Here is a 27,767-nt window from a genome sequence, read left to right on the forward strand (position 1 = left end):
CAATCCAACTGTGCGCTTGAAAAGTTGATCGGGATTGGCCGCCGGGCGTTGTTTTCCTCACCGCGCCAGGCGCACAGCGTTTACATTGGTCCTCGGGAAAACACCTCGTTTTTGTCCAATAAAGAGGAATAAACGTGGGATTTACATCTGTCTAAACTCCCAAACACTCAAAGTTGTCGGTGTGAACAATAAAGTGATTCTGCAGATAATGAAATTTAACTCTTTCTGCTGTGTCAACCTGTCAAATAGACAGAGTGCTAGTTTATAACTTCTTTTTTTTACTTCTTCTTCTTTTTTTATGTGTGTTGAGTTTGAGCACATTAATATTGGATAACTTCAAACTTCAAATAGGCTTTCTGAGCAAAATGTTCACATTCTGCTGTTTTTCAACCTGCTCCTGTATTGATGCTGTAAAAGAAAAGTGCCACAATGGCGACTTTATAAATGTGGACTCGTGAGGAAATATTGATTACACAAAGAGCCTACACTTTAGCACACTGAAAAGGAACTGAAAGATGGCTGACAGAGAATGAATCCACCTGCTCACAGCAAACTTGTGTATAGTGCTTTCAATGCAACGAACTCTTTGCAGCCTTTTCTTTGAGGCCAGTTGCCTGCAAAAAAAAAAAAAAGGGCAAACTGACTGTGGAAAGGCTGCACGGTGGTGGGATTAGAGCGGTCTGTGTGTATTTGCTGATCACTGCAAGACTGGTCCTCTGTGGAGAAGGCTGCCTGACTGCCGCTCTGCTGGGTTCAGCAGTCTGAACAAAGTGGGTGTGAGTAATGGGACCTGTGTAGATCAGGAAATACCTCTGCACTCCAGAAACTGGACTCGGAACAATGGGCCGTGCGCTCTGTGTAACCTTGTATTTCACTGAATCCTCTTACATTTACCTGCTCATAATAACACAAACATACTCTAATTCCTGACTTTAGGCTTGTGTAGCTCCTCCACATTCGTCAAAACAAAACCTCCCCCTTGATAACTCCTGATCATGTTCCCCCTTCAGTCCAAATTTAGCCTGTGCTCCTCCTGGATGGTACATCTGTGGAGCACTGGTGACATCCAGTGGTTATGTTTGTTAAAGGGATTCAGAGTCAGTAAATGTTGCTCTGGTGGCTTGATGCGTAGGTGACACTGCAGCTCTATATATATATGAGTTATAGCAAGAGTGAGAGGCCTCTAGTATCATTTAGCTGCCAGCGTGTCAAGGCTGTAACAGCTTTACAGTTGACACAACACCTACATTTAAGTCTTTATATCTACCACAGATATATGTTATGTTATGTTATGTTATGTTATGTTATGTTATGTTATGTTATGTTATGTTATGTTATGTTATGTTATGTAGGAAGTGATGCATTAAAGTACACAATATGTGTCTTTTTGCACTATGAGATATTTACTCTCCACAAAGTACGATTAAGGATGATGAGGATGACGGCTTCCTCCCACTACCTGCTGTCTTCAGCTTGATTACAAGCTCTTATCTATTACTTACAAAAGCCTGAGAGGCTCCAAGATATCTAGCAGGTTTTTTATTTCCTTGCGTCCCTTCCCACTCCCTGAGATCCTCACATAGGTCGTTCCTCGTTCTTCCAAACTCCAGATTAATACACGAAGGTGAGAGACATCTTCGGTTCAATCAGGGCTCCTGGACTTTCAAATGACCTGATGATTAGGACTCATGTATGTGTTGCCTCCAAGACAGCAGCATTTGTTTTTATTGGATTTCTTGTACTGCCCATGACGCTAGATAATAATGAATTTCTGATGCCACTTAAAGGAGAACACATGGACAAAAGAAATACAAATCCAGTAGTTGGTGGGAGTTTGCACCTGAGCAGAATCCATCAATGGGAGGAAAAGAACATGGTCCATTCATAACAATGAGTTGTTTTTCAGAGATCCATAAGTGTTGAGTAAAGGGGCAGCACTATTTATCTAAAACACACTAAGCTACTATCTCTTCCTGATTCCTCGCCTCCATTTAATCAATCATGAGCCCATTTAAAGCTGTTCTTAATTTCACAGGCTTCATATTAACTGTGTAAATTAGAGTTTATCTCCACACATTTTAAACCTTTAAAATACGATTATTAGTACTGAAAGTTTAACAAATGAAGCTTTCGTAAGATGTTTGAGGGATGTTTACACGCTGATTTACACAATATTGTCCCGCTATCCTCCCAGGCTTCCTTACTTCCATTATAATAAGCTCTACACACAAGCTTATTTTAGCACCAATCAAATGAGATTTTTAATTATTATTATCCTCATTTCATTTCTATTTTCAAACAGTCACGCTCTCAAAGCTATCGCTCTCAATAATGACAGAATCGCACACAATGGAAAATTGCTAGGTGATGATTGGGAGAACACGAGAAGCCTGTGCAATGTACTGTATGGAGCTTTATTACAGCGGAGGGCTGTGATTAGCCGCCTTCTAAATTCCTCCACTGATTGGCCGGGGTGCAGCCTAATGAGCTCCAGCGTCTGTCCTCGGCAGAGGGACCCCACATTGTCTGCGGTTTCAAGTGTGAGTTTCAGATGGCGGCCAAGCTTAAGAGCGGCCGTGAATAGACAGACAGGCTCCCTCGCCTTTCTCTTTGCCAGGTTTCCAAGCGCTGTCTTGGCCTCGAGACGACAGAGAGAATAGATGACTGTTTCAAGGGTCCATGAGGATGTTTGTTCAGCGCAGGATTAGACTGATATACCAGTTGGAAGATACTGCACTGGCATATTATTCTAAGGCAAGACAGGTTTATTTGTACAGCATCTTTCAACATCATAAACAGATTAAACAGGTGCATAAGAGTCACAGTGCAGTGCAGCATAGAAATGGATAGTATGGCATTTAATTTAATATGAGGGAATGGTAAACAGCCTCCATTTAAAAGAACTGAGAGCAGACTTCTAGCACAGGCTTGTCTGTGCTTAGTTTTGACTCTGGGGACGTATCACTTCAGATGTCTGGATGGTTCATAACTCAGCTGCAGATAGAAATGTATTTTTTGCCGTTAAACTTTCAGTGCTTGATATAAAATAGCGTTTTAAAAATCAGTTGTTTAACACAGAGGAAGCCAGTGCAAAAGAATGAAAACTCCTTTATCGCTGTTTGAGCCTGATGTAGTTCTGCGAAAGCACACTTCAGCTGGGTTTTATACATGTATTAGCAGTACTGAGTTGATCATTGTACGGTCACGACCAGAAGTAATCCACGCAATGAACAATTTATTATTTTAAATAGATTATGTGAATAAAAACCGCTTTAATGGGGTTCACATGTTTACTGTTACCTCCATCTTTTGAACTGCACTTTGCTCCCATCCTGATTCAGTGTTACAGTATGTGCTGTCAAGTAAGAAGACCCACATGCCGCGATCTTGTTTAGGGTGATGGCGTCATGACATTAAGACACTGTGATTGTCCTGCAACTTCACCCTCCAGAGCGTAAAAGGAAGACCAAGCCAGCGGCCGGAGATACGAAGGAGGAGACCGTCCCTTTAGGCCGCTGTCGGATTCCCTGCCTCTATAGTGATGTAGTCCCCCCAGCGAAAAGGGCAGCGAGTGGCTTTGTTTAGCCTGCCCCCATCTAATTCCTCTGTGGCCAGTGGAGGGCTTTCGAGAGAGAGCGAGAGAGGGAAAGAGAGCATGCGGGCCACAGAGGCTGCATCAGCCCCCTTAAGGAGCCATGGCCCCCGCTCTTAGAAATCCCAAGAAACTTCACACCTCTCTGTAGGGGCTATAAATAGGCTCCATCTGTGCCCCCGGGCTCAGTTACAGCCTCATTCCTTTTGGCATGGTTGGAGGGCAGGGAAGGAAGCACTCAGGGCTTGAAAAGGAGGGGGTGGGGAGGGGATCCTAAATCCAAAATCTACTCTCTAGTCATAGCTGACTGGGTGACCTCTGCTGCATGTTTTGTGGCAAAGGAAGTCCAGCGGCGCTCTCTGTCATTTCCTTCCCAGCAGCTATCCTCTCAACGCTCCATCTCCCCGCAGAGGCAAAATGCCAGTGACCTGGGACCATCGGCCATCTTTGGAATCTTACACCACACAGCGCACAGCGTCGCAAGATTGTTTTTCTCAAGCTCAGGTTCTTCACATTTCATGAATCAGGCTCAGCGCAGGAGGGCTCCAGGGTTAGGACAGGCTGGCCGTCATTCCCCCCTCACAGGATCCTAATTCAGACCTTTTTTTTCTGGTCAGTAAGAGTTCATGATCCAAATCAGAAACACTGAGAACTGAGGGGGAATTTGAGAGATTACTACGAATGCTTAGCAGCAAGTTAAGCTCAAGTGCTCCAGATCACACCGCCGTTCCTCGGAGGAGACGTTATAGCGTCTGTCCTGAAGCAAATCTGGAGGTGATATCATGAAATGCCCTGCTCGTCCCACCCAAGGACAAAGCCAGAGGGTGAGGAGGGGACACAGAGGAAACAGATCCAAGCAGGCTCGCTGGCAAAAGAATATCCCCCCAAATCCCTTCCTCTCTCATCTGTCTGTCCTTCAGTCTAAACAAACACAATCCAGGAAAGCTCCTTCGTCTCAGCTGATGAAAATCAAGCTTGTTTAGCACAGTCTGCGCTTCATTCGATTAACATATTTTTCATCCCTGCGTGTGAGATCTTGTATCCCGCAGCATCCCTCTCTTGGCTGTAATATCTCTCCAGGATACTCATGCAAATTAGGCTAGATGATTTAAATAAAGCCAAGTAGCTGGCTAATAATAGCATTTTGTTTAAATACGTCCCATTTTGTCTGTACAGTTTTGTACTCCACTTTGGTTGTTACGTCCCATTTACTGATGCTTAAACATCCCAATTATCCAATTAGCTCAAAATAATATTTTTGATGTTTAAGACACAGAAGCTGACTAACTTCAAACCTTTGTGTGTGGAGGGAAATATAGGTATCAATACATAGCAATTAACGTTTTTTGAACAAATCAATTTCCACCACAACAGCATTTTATTAGGACTTTTTGCACACATTCTTAGCTCAATTGCCCTAAAGGAAAGAAAATATATGACTGCTTGAATTACAGGCTGAAGAACCTCTCTGTTAGAGCTCTTTTAGCGTTGGCCTCCTGAAGACCAGACGGCCAAAGAAGGAGCACAGGTCGTGACAGAAATGTCAGTAGCTCTGACAGCTGTCATTATGGTCTTGACCCTAATCAGGATATTTATAGATCAGTATTGTTTGAGCTTGGAGGAAGACAGGCTAACTAGCTGCTTGCATCATTTATGCACTGTACTCTAAGCTTATTTAATAGTACAAGCTTCAGCCTCTCTCTAATACTTTTTCCACTGAGCTCATCCTTTAAAAAATCTTAGCCAAGCTATTTCATTAGATATGCTAGATGTTACGATGCATGTGCATTGTGCAATGGCACTGGAGGAACTACTTCAAGGTGATGAGGTGCTTACACTGGAGGGGCACTGAACAACTTTTTTTTTTAGCCGTGCTAGCAATGTGGCTCTGGGGATGACAAGCCGGTCTTTCCACCAGTCAGTTGGTTCACCACTTTGGTCCAGACTGAAATATCTCAACAGCCCTTCTGTGGATTGACCTGGAATTTGCACACACGCTCATGTTCCCCAGAGGATGAATCCTGGAGAGTTTGGACGTCCTCTGACATTTCCTTGAGTGTCAACACACACACACACACACACACACACACACACACACACACACACACACACACACACACACACACACACACACACACACACACACACACACACACCACAAAAAGACAAAGTATCATTTATCTTGTCAAATATCTCAATATCTACTGGATAGATTGGTACATCCATGGCTCTCAGATGATGTATCCCATTGACTCTGGTGATCCTCTGGTAAAACATTTGTCCGATATATGTTAGCATGCATTTGGCTCAAAACACTGCTTCACCTACAGAAGTGTAGCCAAACAGAGCCGTTAGCATGACTGTAGTGGACTGTCTTTCTTTACAGGTGATTGTATTACAGATCAGCGCCATGCACCGGACGTTAATTGCACAGGCACTGAGTGCAGTAAAATCTTCGCCTTCCCAGTATTCCCATAAAATGGTGGCGGTAGTAATGACTCGTGCCTCTGTCTTGGATATATTTGTTTGGTCAGTAAAGCCAGTAAAGCAGGATTTAATATAATGCCACCAACTGTATTGAAGTGGCTACACACTGGTCTGTGCAAAGCAATGTAAACAACTCAAAAAGCTCTGTCTTCCACAATAATATCTCCGATATTCTCCTCAATAACACACTTTGCTAAATTAAAGCAAAAGGTAGAAAACACCGCCGGCCGTGGCCCAGGGACCTTCGATTGGAATTTCCTCTTTCTGCACTCCACCATCATGGAGGGCACAGGTGGTCACTAAGAGCGGTTGCTGAAAATCATCTTCACCTGGCATGTGTCACTGTAGTGGCCTTTACTGTACAGCTGAAGCCCCCAGACCTCACATCCCAAAGGAGCCACGAACGAATAAGTAAAGTGCTGAATGTTTAGTCAGAAGGGGATCGTTATCTTCACTAATGTGATTCTTAGAATGACTCAGTAACAGTATACTGACGTGTATTCAGATCCCTGTTTGTTCAGGCTGTTGGAGCAAACGTTAACCACACAGACTTAGTTATTTTTGTTGTTTGTCATGGGAACTGGCAAACTGGAGTAACAGCGACAATAGCAGAAATATTGCAGACTGTGTTAACACGGCTCACACACTGCATACTAACTCACTTTGGATTAAAAAAAGCACTATTTAGAGACCTAAAATAACTGTAAATGTCTGGCATTAATAATAGATAATTCACACATTAAATGCCAAATGAACTTCACAAGATGCCCTGCTATCACGTCTTAATAAAGCCCAGCTCTACCGTGCTGCTGAATCCATTAAGATTATATAGTGGACCTCAGACTGGACTCCAGCACAGGTGCGGGGACTGGGGCAGATATTCTATAGGGCTGAGGGAGTGAAGGGAAGTCAGACTCGGAGAAGGTGCAGCGGGGTGCCGGGGGTGAGCCCAGATGACAGCTGAGGGACTGAGGATTTCTCTGGATTGCCCTAGTGGAGATGGGGTCAGTGAAAGCAAGTCGGGGGCAGGGTGGGGGGGCTGTAGGGTGGAGGAATTTATGCAGTTCCTTCGTCACCAGCCCCGGTCACGGTGGTGGGGGGAGGGCTGTGCCGCTGGCACTGAGAGACAGATATAGACAAGAATTAAGGAGACAGAATTTGCACTCTTAGCCTTGTCTGGGTTACTGGCATCAGCAGCTGAGAGCTCCACTAGACCTCCATCTCCTTGTGCCTTTACGTCACATCCTCCCCCGGAGCGGTGGTGGTGACTGCTCGCCCCACCAGCACAGAGCCCTAAATTGAACACAGGTGCTGCTCTACCCAACACACACATTGTCAGAGACTAGAAATAAACAACGGCTCATTATTAGATCTGAAAGACACCACTTCCACCACCTGTCCCCCCAAAGCCTGACCCTCTGACAGTTTCCCCAGTACAACTTTGAACTACTTTGGTCAGTCGATTCTTCGCATTTCTTTTTCTTTCCACAAACACTTCCACACTGTTTGGCACTGAAACATATTCATCCAAACATGCCGCGCTCTTATAGCTGCACCATACCATCAAATGAAGATATCCCACATATGCTGTGCATCATTTCATACACATTTAGCCCAAATTCACGCTGATGTAAACGCATTTATATTTTTGAAACTCTGGGATCTATGCTGTATTTCAAATAAGGCTCAGTGCAATGCTTGGATACACAGCAGCTGGTAAAGATGGAGCCATTTATGAGTCCAGCAGAGCTGCAGTCAGAGTTGAGTTACTCTCACATCAGTAATATTACGCTGAATTTAATAAAAAAAAAAGTTAAATCATGACGAGGTAAAAACACTAAAATCATATATTGATGTTTTGACTTAACAACCACTCTTCTGAAGCTGCTTATGATGTTTGCTGTGACTCCTGATGAGCTTGCTTAAAGAATAAATGTAGATAAAACCATCGAATGAGACAGTCACTTCTAGGAAACTCTCCTCGCCTTAACTCTGGCCATTCATTGAAACATACATTTCTACCTGACAGACGCTGGTGTTTACCAGAGTAAGGTGTTATGTAATTCCGCACTGGATTGGCTCAGTGTTCTTGTTATTCCTTAATGAGCAGTTTCCCTTCAGAGACTAGTTGCCGATCAGAGTGTTGATTTCCACATCACATCAGATTAAATAAAGGCCAAACATTACTCGTCTTCTAACGCATTCAAATCTCAAAGCTGTAATCCATCCTCAAATAACCTAGAACGTTCCCTACGTTCGTCCGGATTATGCGTATCGTGCGCAACGCTGTGCGTAAAGCTGGAACAGCTCGCCTGTGATGAGGAAATTGCGTCCCCAGGTGACACGCAGAGTTTCCAATGTTTTCGTTTTTTATTACAGATATATGGCATAAATAAACACTCTGTGGGCCCCGACTCTATATTCCATGTTTAGAGAGGACCCCTCAACACACATACACACCCCTCCCATCCGCTATCCAATCCTCACACGGGGCCAGCGTTGACGGGGGTCAAGAGACAAAATAGCCTCATATATATACGCCCAGGCGGTGATTTCTTGCTCCGAGTCCCCTCCACTCTGAGCTACACTCCTTGTGTTGTCAAGCGAACCGGGATTTGTTTGTGCTTCAAGGACAAAGCAGTTCTACTATCAGCTGAAATGGCACCCAAGAAGGACCCTAAGGCTCCCGCCAAGAAGGCCGAACCTGCACCAGCACCTGCACCAGCACCAGCACCCGAGCCGGCCCCTGCTCCTGCAGCTCCCGCTGTCGACCTGTCCGCTGTCAAGGTACAATGAGCGTGAAAGTTCTGCTGTGGGGAGGGCTGGAGATAAGGATGATGGCTGCTCGGGAAGAGCTGGGACTTCATTTTTCCCATTCATACTCAGAGTTGCATGACAGAGCTAGAGCGACTGTAGCGGTTCTCAGAGGGGTCCTTGAGGGAGCCCCCGAGACATCAAGCAACGTTTTTGTCATTTTTATGGCACGCACTTGAAGGAGGGACAAAATGAGAGTAACAGGATCATCACAGTGTATTTACAGTGTAAATGCAGCCAAACTGCACACCCAGAAAAAGATTCATATTAAATTGGGGTCTTTGGTTTAATGCACAAATATTTTCAGCTTAACATAACTGGCTGAGTACTAAACATGTATGAGTGGATGCACAGTTCATAATGGGGTAGTGGGAGCAGCCGCAGGTTCTAAGGACCACGTTCAGAGGGGACTGAGGAGAATGACTAGAACCATGGATAGCTCACAGGGGTTGAGACCACGCCCCCCAGCTCCCTGGATTGGACTAACAGAGTGGTGACTAATGTGTGATGGCACTGCAGGGTGACTCCAAATGTGGACATGTTAATGTAGCTAAAGATGGACCTCCACAGATCAAGTGCCACCAGCTAATTTTGGCAAAGAGACAAGTTTAATCCCTGCAGAGACCTGATTAATTAGTCTAGATTAAGTGTAAATGCCTGCTTATTCTGGCCTCTCCAATAAAAGCGGCCGCGTTGCTGATAAAATGGCATGTGACAAGTCTGCCATTTGTATGTTTTATACTAATATGGCTGCTTTGTATTGGCTTCCAGATCGAGTTCAGCCCAGACCAGATTGAAGGTAAGTACACGTCATTTTAACCATCTTTGCTCTCATGCAGTCTATAAAACTCATCTTCCCTGACATGTCTCTCAGCAAAGCCATCAGTATAATCAATCACTATGCAAAGAGCACTGCAGAGCCCTTTGGCCTTGTCTTTAAGATGAACACTGGCTCAGTGCCAGCCTTGTACTTTGTCATATAGTGTTGGTGACAGATGGTCACCTCTGTCATTTTTGTGTTTTGACATTCAATGAGAGTAGCAGATGTCTTGTGAAATCTGATAGTGGATATGAAGCTCAGAGACCATTCAAGCGTCCCGTAAAGTTTAAGTAAACTTTAAAGCGTCACTAAACAAAAGAACAAGTGAGAAGCTGAAGAAAAAAAAAAAAACCACATACACATACATGCACATTCTTGGCTAAATGTGTTGCTAGTTATATTTTGCCTGTAAAATAAAGAAGCGTGTTGTGCAAATGTGCTAAACATCTGAGGCTTTGATTCCAAACACAAGCTGATTTAACTAATTATCACCTTCAACCAGAGCAGGTAAACCTAATGCAGGAAATTAGCTGGTTTCTGGTTAAAAAACATTCACATTATATCATTAATCATAGCAGACCACAAATGTAGGGGGCCTTATTGAATGACTGGCGGGCAAATTAATTCAGCCAATCGCTGTGTCCCGATATGAACTGCAGGTTGTTTATTGGCTGCTTGTTGGTGACATGGGACTCAGTGACAATCAGTGATATCTAAACATTTGCCAACTGGTTTTCATAGCAGTCGGAATTTTCAGCAGCTCATTTCAGGGATTAAAGGAGGATCGTTTAGAATAGATAAAAGTTTGATAGGAAGAAAATCGTACATGCTGTTAGTCTCTTCTGATCCTGGACTGGACACCCCCGGACCAGACCTGTCGTCTGGCCGGCTGCTTGTTACACTGCAGTCAGCATTCCCTACTTTTACTCCGCTCGCCCACAGAGGGCCTTGCCTTTAAAAGGAGGGGGCTCATATTCTCAGCTATGTTTATCAATTCCAAGGTGGTCTTTTAAAAGAGCCCATAGCCGTGCTGAGAGAGAGAGAGGGAGAGGAGAGACAGCTGAGATAGAAATAGAACAAGAGGTGACGGAGCTCGACAGGAGTCTGTCCATTCAGCCCAAAATACCACAACCTATAGAGACGTCTTGTCCTTGTTATATGATTGCCTTGTCATTTTGTAGAGGAGCTGCCTCCACCTGCTGGCAGGCGTGGAGCAGCCTCAGCTCCACCTGCTGAGGTGCAATCCGCTGTCTGGAGTTGCAGGGAAAATGCATTTATGCCATCTATAGCAAGAGCAGACATGAAGTGAATGAAAATACATTCTGAAGCTGAAGCTTGGATTGCATCGATTATCATACTTTAAAGTATGTTAATTATCTAAGCGCAATATGATACGACTTTGCAGGAACATAAAACATATCACAGAAATAACAAAAGCCATTCACGACGAGATAGATCCACTGTGGGTTCCAGTGTTATGTTTGGTACTAAACGTGAGCCTCGGGTGTAAGCTAACTCAGGTACTCTACATTAATATGATAAAAATTAATAGAGAAAAAGAAAAAAAGGATTACAATTATTGTTTTAATTCAGCGCTATAATAAAAACTACACACTGAAGAAGTTAATCTCCCACATGAACTTTCATTTTCCAAAGGAATTAACATAGTGGATATAATATTCAAATAGTTTAAAGTCCCTCAGGCAATATTATAAAATTATTATATTTTACAAAACAGACATTGCAGGGTGCTTCTTCATCGTCCTGCACTCACTGCTGAACAGTTTACAAACAGAGGTGCATGAACATGAGCGCTAATCCCGGATTCATGGTGACGCCTTCTTCTCCCTCCACTCTGCAGACTACAGGGAGGCCTTCGGTCTGTTCGACAGGGTGGGCGACAACAAGGTGGCTTTCAACCAGATCGCTGACATCATGCGCGCTCTGGGACAGAACCCCACCAACAAGGAGGTGACCAAACTGTTGGGAAACCCCACCGCTGATGGTGAGACATACATGTTTGTCCCGTCACTCTTTGAGTCACTATCACGCTCAATCAAATCAGTCTGCTCATCAAAAATGTGTTCTAGACGAAAATTTCCCTGAAATGAAGCCATTATATATTTTGAGTAAATAATCAGGTTGCTGTAAATCCTGCCTACAGCAGCAGGCTTTATGCACGATGGTCTGTGAGGTCAGACATGCAACAAATTTGAAATTCAACCCTTAGAGGTCAGCGCAACAGTGCTTCTCCTCCAGTTAAGAACTGCTCGTCTATACTGTATATTTTATGAAGTTTTGCTTGGTAAAATCGTAAAATCATGCCTCTGGTTCGCTGTGTGCAGACAGGAGATGAGGCGTGTGTAAATGAACAGAACTAAGGTGCAGATGTATTATTGATGCTGAAGATGTGTTGAGGGATCGTGTCCATGTGGTCTTCTCAAACCCACCTGGCGTGTTCACCTCTGGATGGAACTGACTCACTTCTGTCTCCTCTCATGCAGACATGGTCAGCAAGAGAGTAGAGTTCGAGGGTTTCCTGCCCATGCTCCAGACCATCATCAACAGCCCCAACAAGGCCGGATTCGAGGACTACGTTGAGGGTCTGCGCGTCTTCGACAAGGAGGGCAACGGCACAGTGATGGGTGCTGAGCTGCGTATCGTCCTGTCAACACTGGGTGAGTGAGGCCAGGCTGCTGGTGTGTCTGTCTGTGTGTGTGTATTTTATTAATACTGATTGTCCTCTGCTTCCCCCTATAGGAGAGAAGATGACTGAGGCTGAGATTGATTCCCTCATGGCAGGACAGGAGGACGAGAACGGCTGTGTCAACTACGAGGGTGAGCCACAAATAATGACATAATGACTTATAATATATACTAATATCATAATATTTTGTATTATCTTTATTTTATATATATCTTTATAACAAAATCTGAATGAATGCTGTGTTGTATTATGGGAAATGTAGGACCCAGTATATTTAAATGCAAACGTAATCCAGGAAGTGAGGTGTCAATTTCCATATTCCATAATTACTCCAGTAAAGAATATACAGTATTTCATATGGTGCATAAATCAATTTTTATAGTCAACATCTCAGCTGTGCTAAGCTTTCACACATTCATCTCCTCACTCACTCACTCACTCACTCACTCACTCACTCACTCACTCACTCACTCACTCACTCACTCACTCACTTCCCCTCTCTTCTGTCCTCTCTGCGTGCTGCCCCCGGTGTTCATCTGCAGCCTTTGTCAAGCACATCATGTCTGTGTAAGGACCCTGCCACTGCGGTGGTGAGCATCGTGTATGTGCAGACGACCCCATGGTGTCGAGACATCCACTCGCTGTTTCCTGTACCACCTGAGGAAGCAGGGGGAACAAAGGACTATGAGATGTCATTTCCTGAACCCTTTTGTTTTGTTCTACTCTTTTTTTTTTCTTTTTTTTGTCCAAGTGGTGCTTTATTTGTCTCTCCTCCTCCTGCTCTTCCGGAAGCCGTCCTGATTTCCCACAAGATGTTTCTTTCCTGCCATCCAAGTCTCATTGGGGTTTTTTTTAATCATAACTGGTTTTCACAGTGGAACAGTGATGGAGGGGAACACGGGATAACGATGACCATCCCCTCCTGTCACTTAATGTCTGGCTAGCTCTCTATCTGCCAGTGAAGTGACTGGTTTTGACCTGGACTGACCATCGAAATGAATCCACTCCTCGCCCAACCCACCCCTAGGTCTTAACTTATTGTATCCTCTGCCGTTTCACAATAAACTTTTCACAAACTCCCATTTTATTTCCAGATTTTTGACTCTATTCATTTGATGCAGATCATTTTTATACAAAAAAAAAAAAAAGCCAGATGCATGATAAACGGAATAGTCTGATGTTTCAGGAAATACACTTATTTGCTTTCAAGCTTGAGATTAAAAGGTTGATACATGTCTGTCCTTCAAATATGAAGCTAACAGATTAGCTTAGCACACAAGTTTCAACAGCTGCTAATCAGGGAGCTTTAAGAGCTGGTAGGTACATTTTGTTAACTTCGGACAAAGCTAATCATGTGCTGGCTGTAGCTTCATATTTACTGCACAGACAGAGCATGGCACTGATCCTCTCATCTAACTCATAACAAGGAAGCATATTCCCAAAAATGCCATCCGACTATCAGATGCGTGTCTTAATCCGAACAGAAGACAGTACTGCAGTCTCACTTTTTGTCCTTTTTATTGTCATTAATTATTGTAATTGGTGTCATATCAACAAGAGAAAAACTGCGTACATCTACTTGACCTTTTAAATACATTTACAGTTGCTGTAGGGTGGAGCAGGAGGTGGGAAGGGGGCACACGGAGATGGGGTATGCAGAAAAAACACAGAAGCAAACAAACAGTCGCAGGTGAGGGCAGTAATTAGGCAGGAGGCAGGATATACCACAAATGGTGTCTGAAAAAGAAACTAGATCACCCAAACACTTTTTTCCTAACAGATGTAACAGGATCCGAGCGCCCTCGGTCATTTTATTTTTCTTCAGTAATTGTCTTTTTAAGGATTTTTTTGTTTTCAAAAGATTTTTTTTTTTCCACTTTCTTCTCCCACATATTGCAACAAAACATCCAGATACGGTAGCATACGTCGTAAAACGGCATGGGATCTGCACCAAACGCACACGCACAGACAGGTTTCAGCTGCAACTTCTGCTCAACCTCAGCTCGCCTCCGCATCTTCGTCTTCCTCTGCGGCTCGGACAGTCCTGACGAGCGCCACATCAGTCGGCGGAGGAATGTCTGTGCTGTTCGTTCACGTGAGCTGAAAATCTGCAGCTGCAGAGACAACATACTTTTAGCTGTTTCCTTTTTGGATGGAGGTGTGTGGAATGAGCTCCGGTGTTTAATATTGCTCTGATGTATAAACAGGCGTCTATATTGAACTACTGAGCAGGTACAAGTGTATGATGCTCGTCAACAGGAGATGCATTCCTTAGCAACACCAATTCAGCTGTCTGACATTGTCACCAAGCATTACACTGTAAACAACTAATAACTACAAAACATGAACTTGTTTTATCTTTATCCAATAATTGAGGAAATAACTTACTAAAATCCTTTTTTCAGATTACAAAATAGCCTCTTTTCATATTGGAATCAATACATGCTTGTCATAACATGACCTAGTTCTTGCAGTAATGCAATTTTACAGGTATATTTTATAGCCATATTGTCACTTCCTTTTAAAAGGTTTTTAGGACATGTAGATGGCAAAAAGAAGAACTCGTAACTTGTAATTTTATACATGTTTCTATATATATTTGTTAAATATATTATATATTGGATGACGAGAGTGATTTGCAGTAAGGATGCTTGGTTTGTTAGGGGGGTTTGGCGTCCATGCACGCTTACTGAGCAAGAACAACACGTGCTGCGTGGAGCGCTGGCCACTTCTTATTTAATGTAGAAAAAAGGCTGTAGCTTCTTCAAAACACTGATCCAGGACCAGTCAAGCCAATACCTGGTCCCCACTTTTTGTACTTCCACTTAATCTAGGGCCAGTGCGCTGAACTATTCTATGCAACATCATTCAAAAAGAGAGAGGCCAACAAAATGAATCAGAAAGAGCACATATTTGGATTTAAAATAGGAAATAAGAGGACAGTACAGTAGCTCCTAATTCGAGTCTCTACTTAAGAGTTGAGTGATGGATGTTGAGGTGATGTTTGGAGGCTGTGGTTCGGCTGAGTTTGGCCTCGGGGTGGCAGAAGTGGGCAGAAAAGTTTGAAGGGATCAGAGTGAGGATATCCGGGGTGCAGAGATCCAGTGTTCACAAACCCTGCTTGGCCAGCGCTGCAGTGACATCCTCAGCCAGGGTTGCTAGCTGCGGCGAATCCATCATGTTGAGACTGCCGGAGGAGGACAGGTGGCTGTCCCGGTGGCGCTGGGGGGACAACGAGCCGGACAGGCCCGGGGACTGGACGATGATCTCGGCCCCGTGGTCCACTCGCGCCTTGGCGTGGTCGCGAAACAACAGCCTGTGGCTCTCGATCTAACAGAGGCGGGCGGCGTGACGTGAGACGTGGGTGAGGAAGAAGAAACAGGTCATTTTCACGTCATGGCCAATAAAAACATTTCTATGTATGTTTGTGAGTGAGCTTTAGAGCAACTGCAAGCAGAAGAACAGCAAAGTTGAACTCGAGAGAGCTGTGCTCAGAGGCTGCTGCTCTTGGTCTTGTGTGTTTGATGATGAACACAGTTTCAAGTGTTTGGATTAAGCTCTAATGATTCACTCATAGCGGCGTATACTGTACCTTTCTCTCACAGGCAGATAAAGGAATCCAAGTTTTTGGAAGATTGGCTTGTTTATATTTCTATTTATCATATATTACATGTGTGCTTCATCAAGTTTTATTAAATCTTTACTGGTTTTACACTACAGAGCTGTATATCAGACTATGCATCACTCTTCAATGATTACAGTAATGTTTACGGACACATGGATGATTTTTCTGTCGACATTCTCGTCACTTTACAAATAAAGTGAGACACTGAAAAGCCTGTGCTCCATGACATAAAGGAAATTACACTCAAAGAAGAGGGAAACGAGTTTATATCTAAATTGACTGGGAAGACAATCTCTCAAAAACTTGTTTTCCTTTAAATCATGGATTGAGAGCATGGAGCTGACACTCACCATGACGTGGCCTCCACCAGGAGTGTGGTGAGCATTATCCAGGGAACCCACCTTGGCTTGGGCTTTGTCTTTGAAGTCCAACTTCACAGTCTCTATACGCACGTTACCGCCCCCTGGGGAAAGGGAGGGAATGGATGAAGGTGATGAAATGCAAACACAGACAGGGGGGAACCAGCAGAGGGAGCTGCAAGACCTGAATCAGTCATCAAAACATCATCTGAGAGGTGAAAGGGGGCTTGCATGCCTCAAACCTCTCTTTAGTCTTGCTTATACAACATATATAGCTTAGTTTGAATCAGAACTGTAACAGTAAGGACTTAAAGGGCCAGGTCACCCTAATTAAAAATCTATAATCTGGATCGTTTTTTCTACCGCAGCAGCATTTGATCCCATACAGAGCAATTGTGCTCTGCTGCGCTAAAAACTGCACCTGAGAAAGTCTTAGACAGGTGCTTCAGATCATAAACTCTGCCCGTGAACACACTGTCCTTCCTTACTTAATGAACACCTGAAATAAGTGAGTACAAGCCACTGAAAGTTAGATTTTTCTGGTTCCTTTACAGTCAGTGACTTGAACGGAAAATCAAAATTGGATGTATAACCGTCTCCAGGTGTGACCCGACACAGTTCATCAACAATTCATCAACATCCTGCTCCACACTCACACACTCAGGGTAGAAACACACAGAACACAACAAGGCCGCCAGGAATCACAACACCTCCCACATGCGGCCGCCTGTGGACCGATCCATCGAGCTGTCAATCCAAATGAAGTTTACTGCTTGTTTCCACGGATCAGTTCCGGAGCTTCATCTGACGGGAGTGTTATTTCAGGAGTTGGATATCAACCGCAAATTACTTTCATTATTTAAATTGGATTAGATTGTACTTTATTGCCGGTTGACAAACAGCAGCAGTGCATTAAACTTCATGGCTTGCTCTCATGCTCGGTGGCTTTCAGTATGTACAGGTAAACAAGGCTGAGAACACCTAACCTGTGGGACTCGTTCTGTCCTCACATATATTCACGACCCTGCACAACCACCGTTTGAGCAGCAGCTCATGGAAGACAGGCGCTTTGATCAAGTGCATCTCAGCAGAGCTGGGCATCCTCCATATTACAGACTGCACCAGTGACCTTTTGGCCGCAAGCACGCGTCTCTAAACTTTACTCCATCGCTGCCACCCCCCCTCGGTTCTCCCTGAACGAGCCCGGGCTAACTGTTACCTGGCCGATGATGGATGTTGTCTAGAGAGCCGCACTTGGAGGTCACATGGCTCAAGTCAATCTTCTTGTTCTGTATCAGCACCTGGAAGAGGCAATGTGAGGAAGAGGCAAGGTTAGAGCTCACAGTTCGCCAAGAAGACACAGAGGATCCAAACAGGATCGTCCCTTTTCTAAATTATAGAGGACACAGCATATCTGATCTGGACTAGACTGTGGCTGCTGTTTGAGGAAAATGATTGGGTACCAACTGAGACATAAAGGCTGCCGTTTTCCGCATTCACACTGATATCTAATTGCATGTAATTATTAGAAAACACAAGCAAGAAAGCACAAGAGCAGGAAACCAGTGACTATTAGATAACAGTCCTTGTGTTCTGCTGCGTGGAGCTGCTGGTGTCCAGCAACCAAACGGAGACTGACGACAAGCTATGTGCTGTGACTGTGTCAGAAAACCTGTCGAATACGCTCGACAACAGCGAGGATTCAGCGTTGGACAGTAAAGTGGGAGCCCATGGTTGAAAGTGGCCACAGGCCGAGAGGAGATAAGGATATGTAGTTAAGTGACACACCCTGGGGATCCGAAGAGAAAACCACAGAGGGATATATAAAGAGCGAACCGATGAGACGGCAAACAGAGCGGAGCTGCAAAGTTTTAGACGCAGCGCAATGAACATGAAAAGAGATGCGCCGCCACGTCCTGAGACGAATCGCTGGCACACGCCTGTGGTCAGCAGTCACTTTGCCAAGTCACCGATTCGGCTGATACATCTTTTGTAAGCAGTGATTTGGTTTTCGTTTTTGCCTTTTGCTTTCTTACATGGCCTGAGGGAAAAAAAAGGAAAAGAGGGACGACAGGAAAAGTGAGACGATGACGGACAACGCAGGTCGTGAGCCACAGTACGAACCACAACACCATGACAACAAAGTACAGTCTGCACCTCAGCAGTGGTGGAATGTAACGAAGTACATTTACTCAAGTACTGTACTTAAGCACACATTTCTGAGGTATTTGTGCGTTGGGTATTTCCATTTTGCACTACTTCATATTTCGTTTCACTCCACTACATTTGTCTGACAACTTGAGATACTTCCTGTCCAGTGAAAACCACGGATCTCCAAATATGGTGAGTGTTTGTGATAAACTGAAGGATTAAGTGTTCCTGTATGGGCTGAGAAGCAGAACAAACTATTCAAAAACCCTTTGATTAGGTGGAAAATGCATTGTCACAAAGCTGAAAACAGGGCTGTAATTCTTTTTAGAGATATGTGGTTCTCACAGGACAGTGACGCCACAAACATACGATGATCTTACAGAATATGAGGCATTGCTGTAGATTAAACTACCCAACAGTATAAGTGAAATGCAGCACACACATTAAACTAAGAGTAATATTGACCCAAAAACACTTTTACTTGTAGTGGAGTATTTTCACAGCACATAGACCGGTACCACAGTACTTTTACTTAAGTACAGGATCTGAATGTGACTTCCACCACTGCACCTGAGCCTGTTCGTCTACCAGGAGTCCCTCACACATGCACAACACTGGCACAGATACACAGCATGAGCGTAAAGAGAGATGAGGTGTGGTTTGTGTCAGCGTGGGTGAACGTCAGGCTGCAGGTTCGCTCGTCCACTCAGGTGTAAAAAGTGTAAAAAGCATGAGAGGAGCGGATACAATATACTAGTCACTGAGCAACCTTTAGTTTCTGCGATTACTCTTACAGACTGTATGTATGTCATATATGTACAGTTTAATAGAAAAAAGAATGAAATCAGACAGCTGAGGTTTATTTCACTTTCATTTTTGGGTAAGCAAGTTCGGTAGTTGTTAAAAACCTTTAAAATTAAAATCTTTTTTTAAACTTTATAATTTAAATTTGGCTCCATCCACTGGCCCAAACCTGCAAATTCAATCCAATTCATTCAATACTCTTTAATCTATGTAGACCCAACACTTGGCGACCACCACATCAGTGATTATTGTGTTTTCTGTGTGTAATGATACACAATTTGGAGTTACGATGATCCGCAGTCGCCACTTAACCAGAAAATAAAGCAACGACTGCAAAAGGAGGAATGACGGCACACACCTGTTTCCCCAGTAACCTGGAGCTGTCGCAGGCTAATATAAAGTGAGGCTATCTGAGGGAAGCTATTTAAAACCAAGAGAAAAGTTCTAATTGTCTCATTTTAATCATCAAGCTTGCATAACTGTGCTTTGATAATGTGCATTACTCAAATCAGAGACTGCAGATGGAGCACACGCTGTACCAGCCACCTTCAGATGGCTGTAATTGCATTTAATCAACTAAGAGGGAAGCGCTTTATGAGGCGTGCTACCTGTTGTCGATGACGGATGCTGAGTCTTTTTCTATGCATTTAGATCTATTGTGCGACTAATGTATAATAAAGCTGAAATACATGGGCACAACATGAATAAAAGGTGTCTGTGTTGCTCTTTTTAGAGTGTTTTAAGAGCGTGCCTCCAACAATCATAGTAAAATTAAATATCAGAACACGAGACAAGTGACGTAGGCAGTACATTTAATCCTGACGCTGAAATTATAGTGCACTGATGGATTACCAGATGACACCCCCCTAAAGTGCCTCTCTTCTACTGTGGCGCACAGTGAGTCACCAAAGAGACACAGCTGAAGCCAAAAAGAGCCAAAACTACAGCTACAGTGCTGGAGAAGAAGATATTCAGCCTTTAGTATCAAGACTCCTCGCAGGACACAAACCACCTCTGGAGAATGCCGTGTCCATCAGGTAAGGAGCGCTGCTGCCTTAGTGAGTGAGTGAGTGACTTCATAACCAATAAACTGTAAAGCCAGGTGAAAAAAAACAGGAAGGAGACACCGAAAGCACAACACAACAGAGGAATCACAACGACATGAACACTGAGACAATGGACTTGCGGCACAGGACTCACGTTTCCACCTCCTGCCGAGTAGCCCCGCCTGTCCAAGGACCCACACCTAGACTGAACATGGCTATAGTCCAGCTTAACACTGGGGATGAGAACCTGCAGGGGCGGAGGTGAGGAATGAGGTGGGAGAAGGCTTGGGCTTTTCTGGCATGGCACTTCATTTTAAATGTCTCTTCAACAGCTCGTGTCCTCCCACTGTTTCAATATTCTGTCCTAGACGTTTGACAGTAATGTTTGACCTGGTGGTTCCCTCGCTGCTCTGGACAAACATCATTGAGTGGATATAGAGACTCCAGGCAAGACAGACTCATCTCACTACATGTCTCCCAGCATGAGCTTTGTTCCTTTGTGGCAGCCTGGCTAATGTACTAAACCTACGCCTGCTTCCAGAAATCAACATAACTTTTAAGTTGAAGGCAAAACTTGTTAGTGAGCCTTTTAATCGTAGGAGGATTTTGAGGTAATAGATGGTTTGTGTGCAGACTATCATGCTTTGAGATATCACTGCGATTAATCTGACTTTGAGTCCATAAACAATTGCAAAACCTCCAGGAGAGATCACACAAGAAGAGACAAGAATGTGCTTAAATAAGTTTCCTTCATGGTTTTGCACTTCCTGTTTCAGACGATGCAAAATAAAAGCAATGAACTCTTGAGACCATTAGTTTAGGGTGCAGGGATGATAACGTGTGAGTGAGCTGCGATGGTAAATTGCGCTCTGTAGCTGCAAGGAGAGAGAGCAGGAGTGAGAAGCAGACACAGCAGAGAAACAAGAAATACATTTTTCCAGCGGCACAATAAAAGCAATGGCAATTAGACTGGGTAGCGAAAAGACATACATATTCAAGGCATTTTGTGGAGAAAGGACAACAGAGCTCTAAAGGAGAGGAAAGACCACGAGGAGGTAACTTGAGTGGACCAAAGCAACACTTCTAAATGCTTTGAAAGACTGTAACATATAACAGACAAGAAGAGGAAGCTTCAGTTTTGAACGAGGGGGTTGTTCAGCAGCATTTGTTCCCGTCGCCTTCCCTTGAGTGAGCCACATAGTGACAACGCTTCTGATAAGTGAGTCCTTCTCATCTTAAGTGAGAGAGCAAAGGCAGGGAATAAACTGTAGCTGAAATGAAACAGTCCTCACAACCAATAAAGCAAAGTGCTGCCATAAAAATTGCTCTCAGTTTGAGCTGATAACAGTGTACACTTCTGAATGTTGGTAAAATGCTGGAAATTGGAAGTGGAACTGCACATTCGTAGAGCTGTTTCCAGAGAAACGCTCCTCATTTCTTTATGATAATTAATTAGGGCTGATGTTTCATCATCTGTTCCTAATTAAAATAACATAAACGCTTAAGGCCTTTCTTTCTTACAGCACTGTGAATGAACGACGGCAGAATTCACACATTTGACTTCAAAATTTAACAAAAATGACTTGAGCAGCCAGTTTTTTAGCATCAGACCCATAAAACCTCACACTGCTGTGAATCATGGGACACGCTCCAAGCTGGAAGCATTTATTCCATCGCTGGCATGGAGGAAAAATAAGCGAACAAGGAAGATCAAACTAGATTTAACCTTTTCTGTAAATCTCATCTCTCATTTTGGTGGAAATCAGAGCCATCACCATGGAGGGAAAAAGCAAGAAACTCAGTGTTTGCAGACCCATTAATAGTTTTTAGGAACATCTACAATAGCTACAACATGACAGTGAAAACTGACCACCAAACTCAAGACAAAACCTTGTATGTGCAGTATTGAAGGATTCAATGACAAACTAAACACAGAGCAATTTAGTCCCCCTGCCAATGGGAAGTGAAGCCACAGGTGCTAGATGGAGCTGGTAGGACTTAAAGGGACATGCTCAAGGATATTTGAGCACAGCAGACGTTTGCCAGCATATGGCAGCCTTTGGTCGTCTGGCTCTCTCTAACCATGAGGCCACCTTGGTGCCAGACAGTTGGGTTATTTTGAGTTTTATGGCACTGCTCGCACAGCAAGAAGGTGGCTAAAATCAGAAGCCGTCCGACCAGTTGCTGTGCTCCTATTGGCTGTATGTGACCAAAATGTAATCCTTAAAAGAACAACTGCAAAGTTAGAGACAAAATAAAAGGTGCAGAGGCAAGGGACAAACTACAGCACTAAGATACTAGACCATCAAGCTAACCATGTATCCAGTTTTGCAAGAAAAAGCCACTTGTTGCTGATTTAATAAAGAAATATACATAAGGAACAAACTAGAATTAACTACAATAAAGTTCTTTCTCCATCGAAGGATCAACGGGGAGGAGAAGAGTCGGTCAGGACAGAGGGGTACATACATTTCCTCCAGGGGGAGAGGGCTTCAGATTATCCTTGGAGCTGCACTTTGACAGTACGTGACTGAAGTCCAGCTTCTTGTTTAAAAAATGAATCTATGGAGAAATACAGAGATAGTGTGGGCCTCTTACATGGTGTATGGGAATGAAAGCTTGTCATAACACCACTGGGAAGAGAGACTATAGAGGATACCGATGTACGATGAATTAATAAATGTTTCCAACTATCACAAAAGTCTTAAAGAATCAGTGTGTGTGTGTGTGTGTGCATGCCATGTACTCCATTGAATGTATGCTGTATGAATGCATTAGGAAGGTGTTGGAGATCATGAGCTTGTGGGCACTAGTGATTTTTAATAATGTGGCACTGCTGTTAAATGCATGAAACAAATACACCAAGTTTTCGGAAAATTGTCCCATCAATCATCCATAAACCCCAATATAATATAATGATAGTTGCTCTAGTTCTCTAGTAGGTGCGCAAAAATATATTATTTCAGAGGAACATGCAAATTGACTGTAAACACAAGTACATCCTACATAAAAACTTTACAGTACTTTGGGACAAATTTTCTTTACTTTGTCCTATTTACAACAATTTCCTGCTAAACCTTGCAGCACATTTCAAGAGATCCTATAAACTGTGCTTTTCTCACCAACCTGATGAGTCAGGGGAATAGACGCTCTGTCATTCACACTAATCATCACTGCCTTCCCATCAGGACTAAGTTGATAAAGCGGCCAGAAACTTTAAAGAGATTCCTTTAAAGAGATCCTCGGCTGAAAACTACGGAGCCTGGAGTGTGGCACTCAAATAAATATAAACTTTTTACAGTCCAGTTATAATCACAAATAACTGAATAATAGTCAGTTGGTCACACTTTATATAAAGGGACACATATTCACATTTACAAGCTGCTTACTAGCATGCATATGAGTAGCCTATTGCCTCTTATTAATGGCTTATTCTTGAGGTCAGGGTTAGCTTATTTAGATCATAATTCATGTGTTATGGCCTAGTAGTTGTAGAATATGGTCATGCAGAATAAGGCATTAATAAGTATTTTGTAATAACTAATAAATAGCCAATATGCTACTAACATGTACAGTATGCTAAAAAGCTACTAGCTCATTGTGAATATGTTCCTTATATATCCTTCTATTTAATGAGCGGTTAGTTTAAAGACAAACCTCTTGAATTTAAACATGTCTGAAGCACCTGAAAGTTAAATATTAAGTCTAACCCACAGAGCTGGAGCTCTGATTAGCTTTATCCCACACCTCCTACAAGAGCTGACCAAACAGCTCTCACTGCTGCTCTGTGGGCTGCACTCAGTTCAACATCTGAAAATCAAATATCAAGTCATCATGTAAAGTAAAAGACTTAAATGGTAAATTAAATGATTTGCTTAACGTTCTTTTCTTACTTTGACTTTATTAATGCGTCATTAAAATGCAGCTGTAATCATTTGTATTAATTGATTAAAACTTAACTCTGTAAAGGTTTTTAATTATTTCAGTGGCACACTCTTATCCAGGCTCTCTAAATGGTGCTATAATTAACGGCGCTGAGGTGTACCAGCAGGTCTTTGGTCCAGGTCACACTGTGTGCTGCTGACAGACACAGAGTAACGGAGATGAGGCGCAGCACTGACTTCCATATCCAGGAGGCCCTGTGTTTGGCCTCTGTTGGCATGTTCTGGTCCGTGTGCTTCTATGAGGACAATCATTGGACATGTCAGTGGCTGGGCGGAGGCCTGCTACGAGCTGGGGGAGGCTCACTACAGCTGCCAGGAAATTGGAACTACTTGGACCATGGAGCTGCTGGGAACTACTAAAGGTCGGGAGAGGAGTATATTCCTGCTTCGTGGAAAGTGTTACTCGTCCACTACGGCTGATCGAGGATTTTACCATCCCTAAGCTAATAAAGGCTGATCAAAACCCACAAGAACACTGAAAAACTAATGAGAGCTGAGCTTAAAACATGACTGCACTTCTCGGTTCTGACAATGTGGAAATAGGTCCTACTGTATTGACAATTTGCTACAGAAGGATAGTTCAAGAATATTTCAGTCACGGGGGGGAACAAAACAGACAAGTGTGTTGAGAACCACAATTGAACCATTTCAGATTATTTGAGTGGGCAGGAACTTAGAGATGATGTGACGGGTGGATTTTGTGCATCTGTTTCACTCCACACTTTCTGCCGAGGAACAGCAAAGCCATCCTTACACACCTGATCAGGTGGAAACAAAGCAAAAGGCTCCAAGCAAACTACCGATTTCTGTTAACTGCAGCAGCTAGTTTGGCTTGCTAATTAATAAAAATTCATATATATAACCCCGATTTCAAAAAAGTGATAATTTTTTCACTACTTGCCTAACCCTAACCCTTACCTTAACCAGTCTCTCACAATGTGACAGTGTTAATCTTTTGACCACTTGGGGGCAGAAAAAATAAAAAGTTGTGAATACAACATTGACATATCACTTTTCAAGCTGTTATGGCGATTTTTGACAAGTAGTGTCTATGTTCACCTGATCATTGCACGCCTAATATTCCCTCTCTTTTGGGTCTGTTTTTGGTTTCTACTCCTGAGGGAGCTAAATGCTCTGATACAGTCACCAACTCGTCGCTAACCTTGTAGTCTCACTGCAATTTGTGAAATAGACAGGAAACTCAATCTGTAATGTTTGTGTGCATGGAAAGTCAAGCTGATACCGGACCGGTCTGTCTGCTGTTTGGTGCTGAGCAGGTAGCGTATACCTGAAAATAAGACTATGAGCTGAAACTTGATATTAAGCCAAGAGGAGCTGTATATTCAGGTGATAATTCTCTGCGGGTTCATCACCACACGAGACACCTTTTACATTGTCACAATGTTTTCATACACTGTTGATATAAAAATATTGACTTAAATGCTGATGTTAAAGGAAAAGTAGCTGTGAAATCTATATTATTTTGTATGGTGGATAGGAGTTAATATGCAGTACGAAGTGGTACTCCTGCACTAGATTTATGCGGAACGATGAGGCTGATTCCAGATGGGTTATAATTTTTCCAACATCTTTCATCCGTCATGGCTCTAAAGCAAAGAAAAAAGAGTATTAAGAGGAACCACCCTTCAACTCCATAACAAGCTCAATAATTTCGGAGAAGATTTCTGTACAAATTCCCAGCTAAGGTTATGACAAGAAATACTTTAACACTAAACTGTTTGGTGCATCAAATGAGGAGGTAAAGCTCTTAGAGCACACCCTGTGTTGCAGATCTACAAAAGCCTGAAAGCCAAACACAAGCACAAACAAAGGACCCAAACTCCCCCTTAAAGTATTGGCCAGTTAAAATGCCTTCAATGTGGCACTACATATGCTGTAAAGGCAACTGCTCGCAAATGCTCACATTATGTCAGGTAACAAGACATAAACAAAAAAATCACACCCAAAATAAAAGTCGAGAATAAAAATTTGTAAGATTCAAGTGGAATTGTCACTTTCTCTGCACAGCGTGCCACTTTTTCACCCTCTACACGCCCCCACTCCAAAAGAGACTTGCATGTTAAGAACAGCACTGCCAGCCTTGATAATGCATAGTGACTGATTATGACCCAGCATGCACGCTTGCACACATAAACACACATGCAAATATGCACAGAGACTCTGCTTTCTCCGTTTCTCCTGCAGATGACAGGCAGGCATTTGGAGCATGATCCCTCCCTATTTTGTGGCTGGCTGCACAGAGCAGCGCAGAGACCTGGCAAGTCATAAAGATGTCAGCCAAATGCTTAGACTCCTAATCAGGTCATCAGAGGAGGCCTGTAAGAGGTGATGGCTACAGACACACTGCTGTTTTCATCACTAGCATTTCCGTTGCAGTGCTGACTTTGTGTTTTAGATTCATGCTGGAACACAATATTTGTCACACTGTGGGGTATACACTCCCAAACACCCTGTTAATGCAGATTCTGTGCAGTGGCAGAAAACACGATTTGAAATGCAGATTTCTGCTCAGCTGTCCTCAGTTCACAGAGCTGGGGGAAAAACTGAAGGGACAAATACTGCTCACAGTTCCCACACTCAGTGAGATGTCAGGTCACTTTTCTCTTTTATATAAAATATAACATAAGTACACCTGATATCATAGAGGCATTCGTTTTGTCAACGTAAAAAGTAAAAAATAACCATCTAAGCTTTTATCCTCAGGATCAGGAGGATAAATCCATGGATGACAACACAGCCAGAGATCTGAGGCACATTGGTGCGTTTGGGTGTTTTCAACATCTCAGTGATGTTAAAGCAGCTTTAAGTATTTTCTGACTAACGTGCTCTCAAAACTTCTATTTCTTGACATTTGACAAATCGGATATTTTCTCACCTTTCAGTCCCAAATTCTTGCTACACAGCTGAATCTCTTCACTTACCCCATCTCTCTGCCATTTTACAAATGGCATGAAGTACAAAACCATGTGTGTGAGCACACATGTCAGGAGCAGCTGCCTATAGGTTTATACAGGGGAACTGATGCCAAAAGTAATATCAAAAGTATTGTTTAAAAAGCTTTTATCGATTTTTAGGATCTAAGGAACCCTGAAGTGTCTGTCACACTAGCATTTCATGCACTGTAAGTTAAGAAACAATGTGCAATATTCAGAATTTTAATCGTTGCATATTCGGTATATAATAAATAGTTGTGAGAATTAACACTTTTTCTTAGACAACACACCACTCTTTCTTATCTCATCGTTCTTGCACACTGGTGAGTCAGCAGGGTGACTGAAAGACTAACAGTAGAGAGAGGTAACTAAGACTAAAAACAGACAATGAGTGTGGAGAGGTGGGAGAGAGGGGCCATGGGAAATAAACATATCAAGGCAGAGGAAAAAGCCAGATGATGTTA

At 43.2% G+C, this 27,767-nt stretch overlaps 2 protein-coding genes across 12 annotated transcripts in view; one reads left to right on the top strand and one right to left on the bottom strand.

The window, feature by feature from the left end:
• Nucleotides 1-8,656: 8,656 nt before the first annotated feature.
• myl1 (myosin, light chain 1, alkali; skeletal, fast) lies at nucleotides 8,657-13,179 on the top strand. Its single transcript, XM_070976744.1, has 6 exons — nucleotides 8,657-8,866; nucleotides 9,665-9,692; nucleotides 11,575-11,718; nucleotides 12,218-12,391; nucleotides 12,474-12,551; nucleotides 12,963-13,179. Exons 1-6 carry the CDS (start codon nucleotides 8,738-8,740, stop codon nucleotides 12,989-12,991), a joined length of 582 nt encoding a protein of 193 aa, XP_070832845.1. The 5' UTR covers nucleotides 8,657-8,737; the 3' UTR covers nucleotides 12,992-13,179.
• A 742-nt stretch (nucleotides 13,180-13,921) lies between these two features.
• The window catches only part of map2 (microtubule-associated protein 2), a 90,103-nt gene continuing 76,257 nt past the window's right edge, over nucleotides 13,922-27,767 (bottom strand). For 8 of the 11 annotated variants that reach the window (XM_070976735.1, XM_070976731.1, XM_070976733.1 and 5 more), the window contains 4 exons: nucleotides 20,560-20,652; nucleotides 17,624-17,705; nucleotides 16,396-16,508; nucleotides 13,922-15,750 (listed from right to left, as the gene is read on the bottom strand). In XM_070976735.1, the coding sequence (XP_070832836.1) occupies nucleotides 15,529-15,750; nucleotides 16,396-16,508; nucleotides 17,624-17,705; nucleotides 20,560-20,652 (510 nt within the window). In that variant the 3' untranslated portion in view covers nucleotides 13,922-15,528. The remainder of the gene's footprint in view (nucleotides 15,751-16,395; nucleotides 16,509-17,623; nucleotides 17,706-20,559; nucleotides 20,653-27,767) is intronic. The other 3 variants (XM_070976728.1, XM_070976730.1, XM_070976729.1) reach the window with 3 other exon arrangements.

Source organism: Chaetodon trifascialis, chromosome 12 (assembly GCF_039877785.1).
Source record: "Chaetodon trifascialis isolate fChaTrf1 chromosome 12, fChaTrf1.hap1, whole genome shotgun sequence".
Classification (NCBI taxonomy): Eukaryota; Metazoa; Chordata; class Actinopteri; order Chaetodontiformes; family Chaetodontidae; genus Chaetodon; species Chaetodon trifascialis.

Excerpts from the sequence above, each read along its gene's own strand:
- myl1 (XM_070976744.1), top strand. The coding sequence starts at position 8,738 with ATGGCACCCAAGAAGGACCCTAAGGCTCCCGCCAAGAAGGCCGAACCT. Across the intron at positions 8,867-9,664 it reads TCGACCTGTCCGCTGTCAAG|ATCGAGTTCAGCCCAGACCA; the intron begins GTACAATGAGCG and ends ATTGGCTTCCAG. Across the intron at positions 9,693-11,574 it reads CAGCCCAGACCAGATTGAAG|ACTACAGGGAGGCCTTCGGT; the intron begins GTAAGTACACGT and ends TCCACTCTGCAG.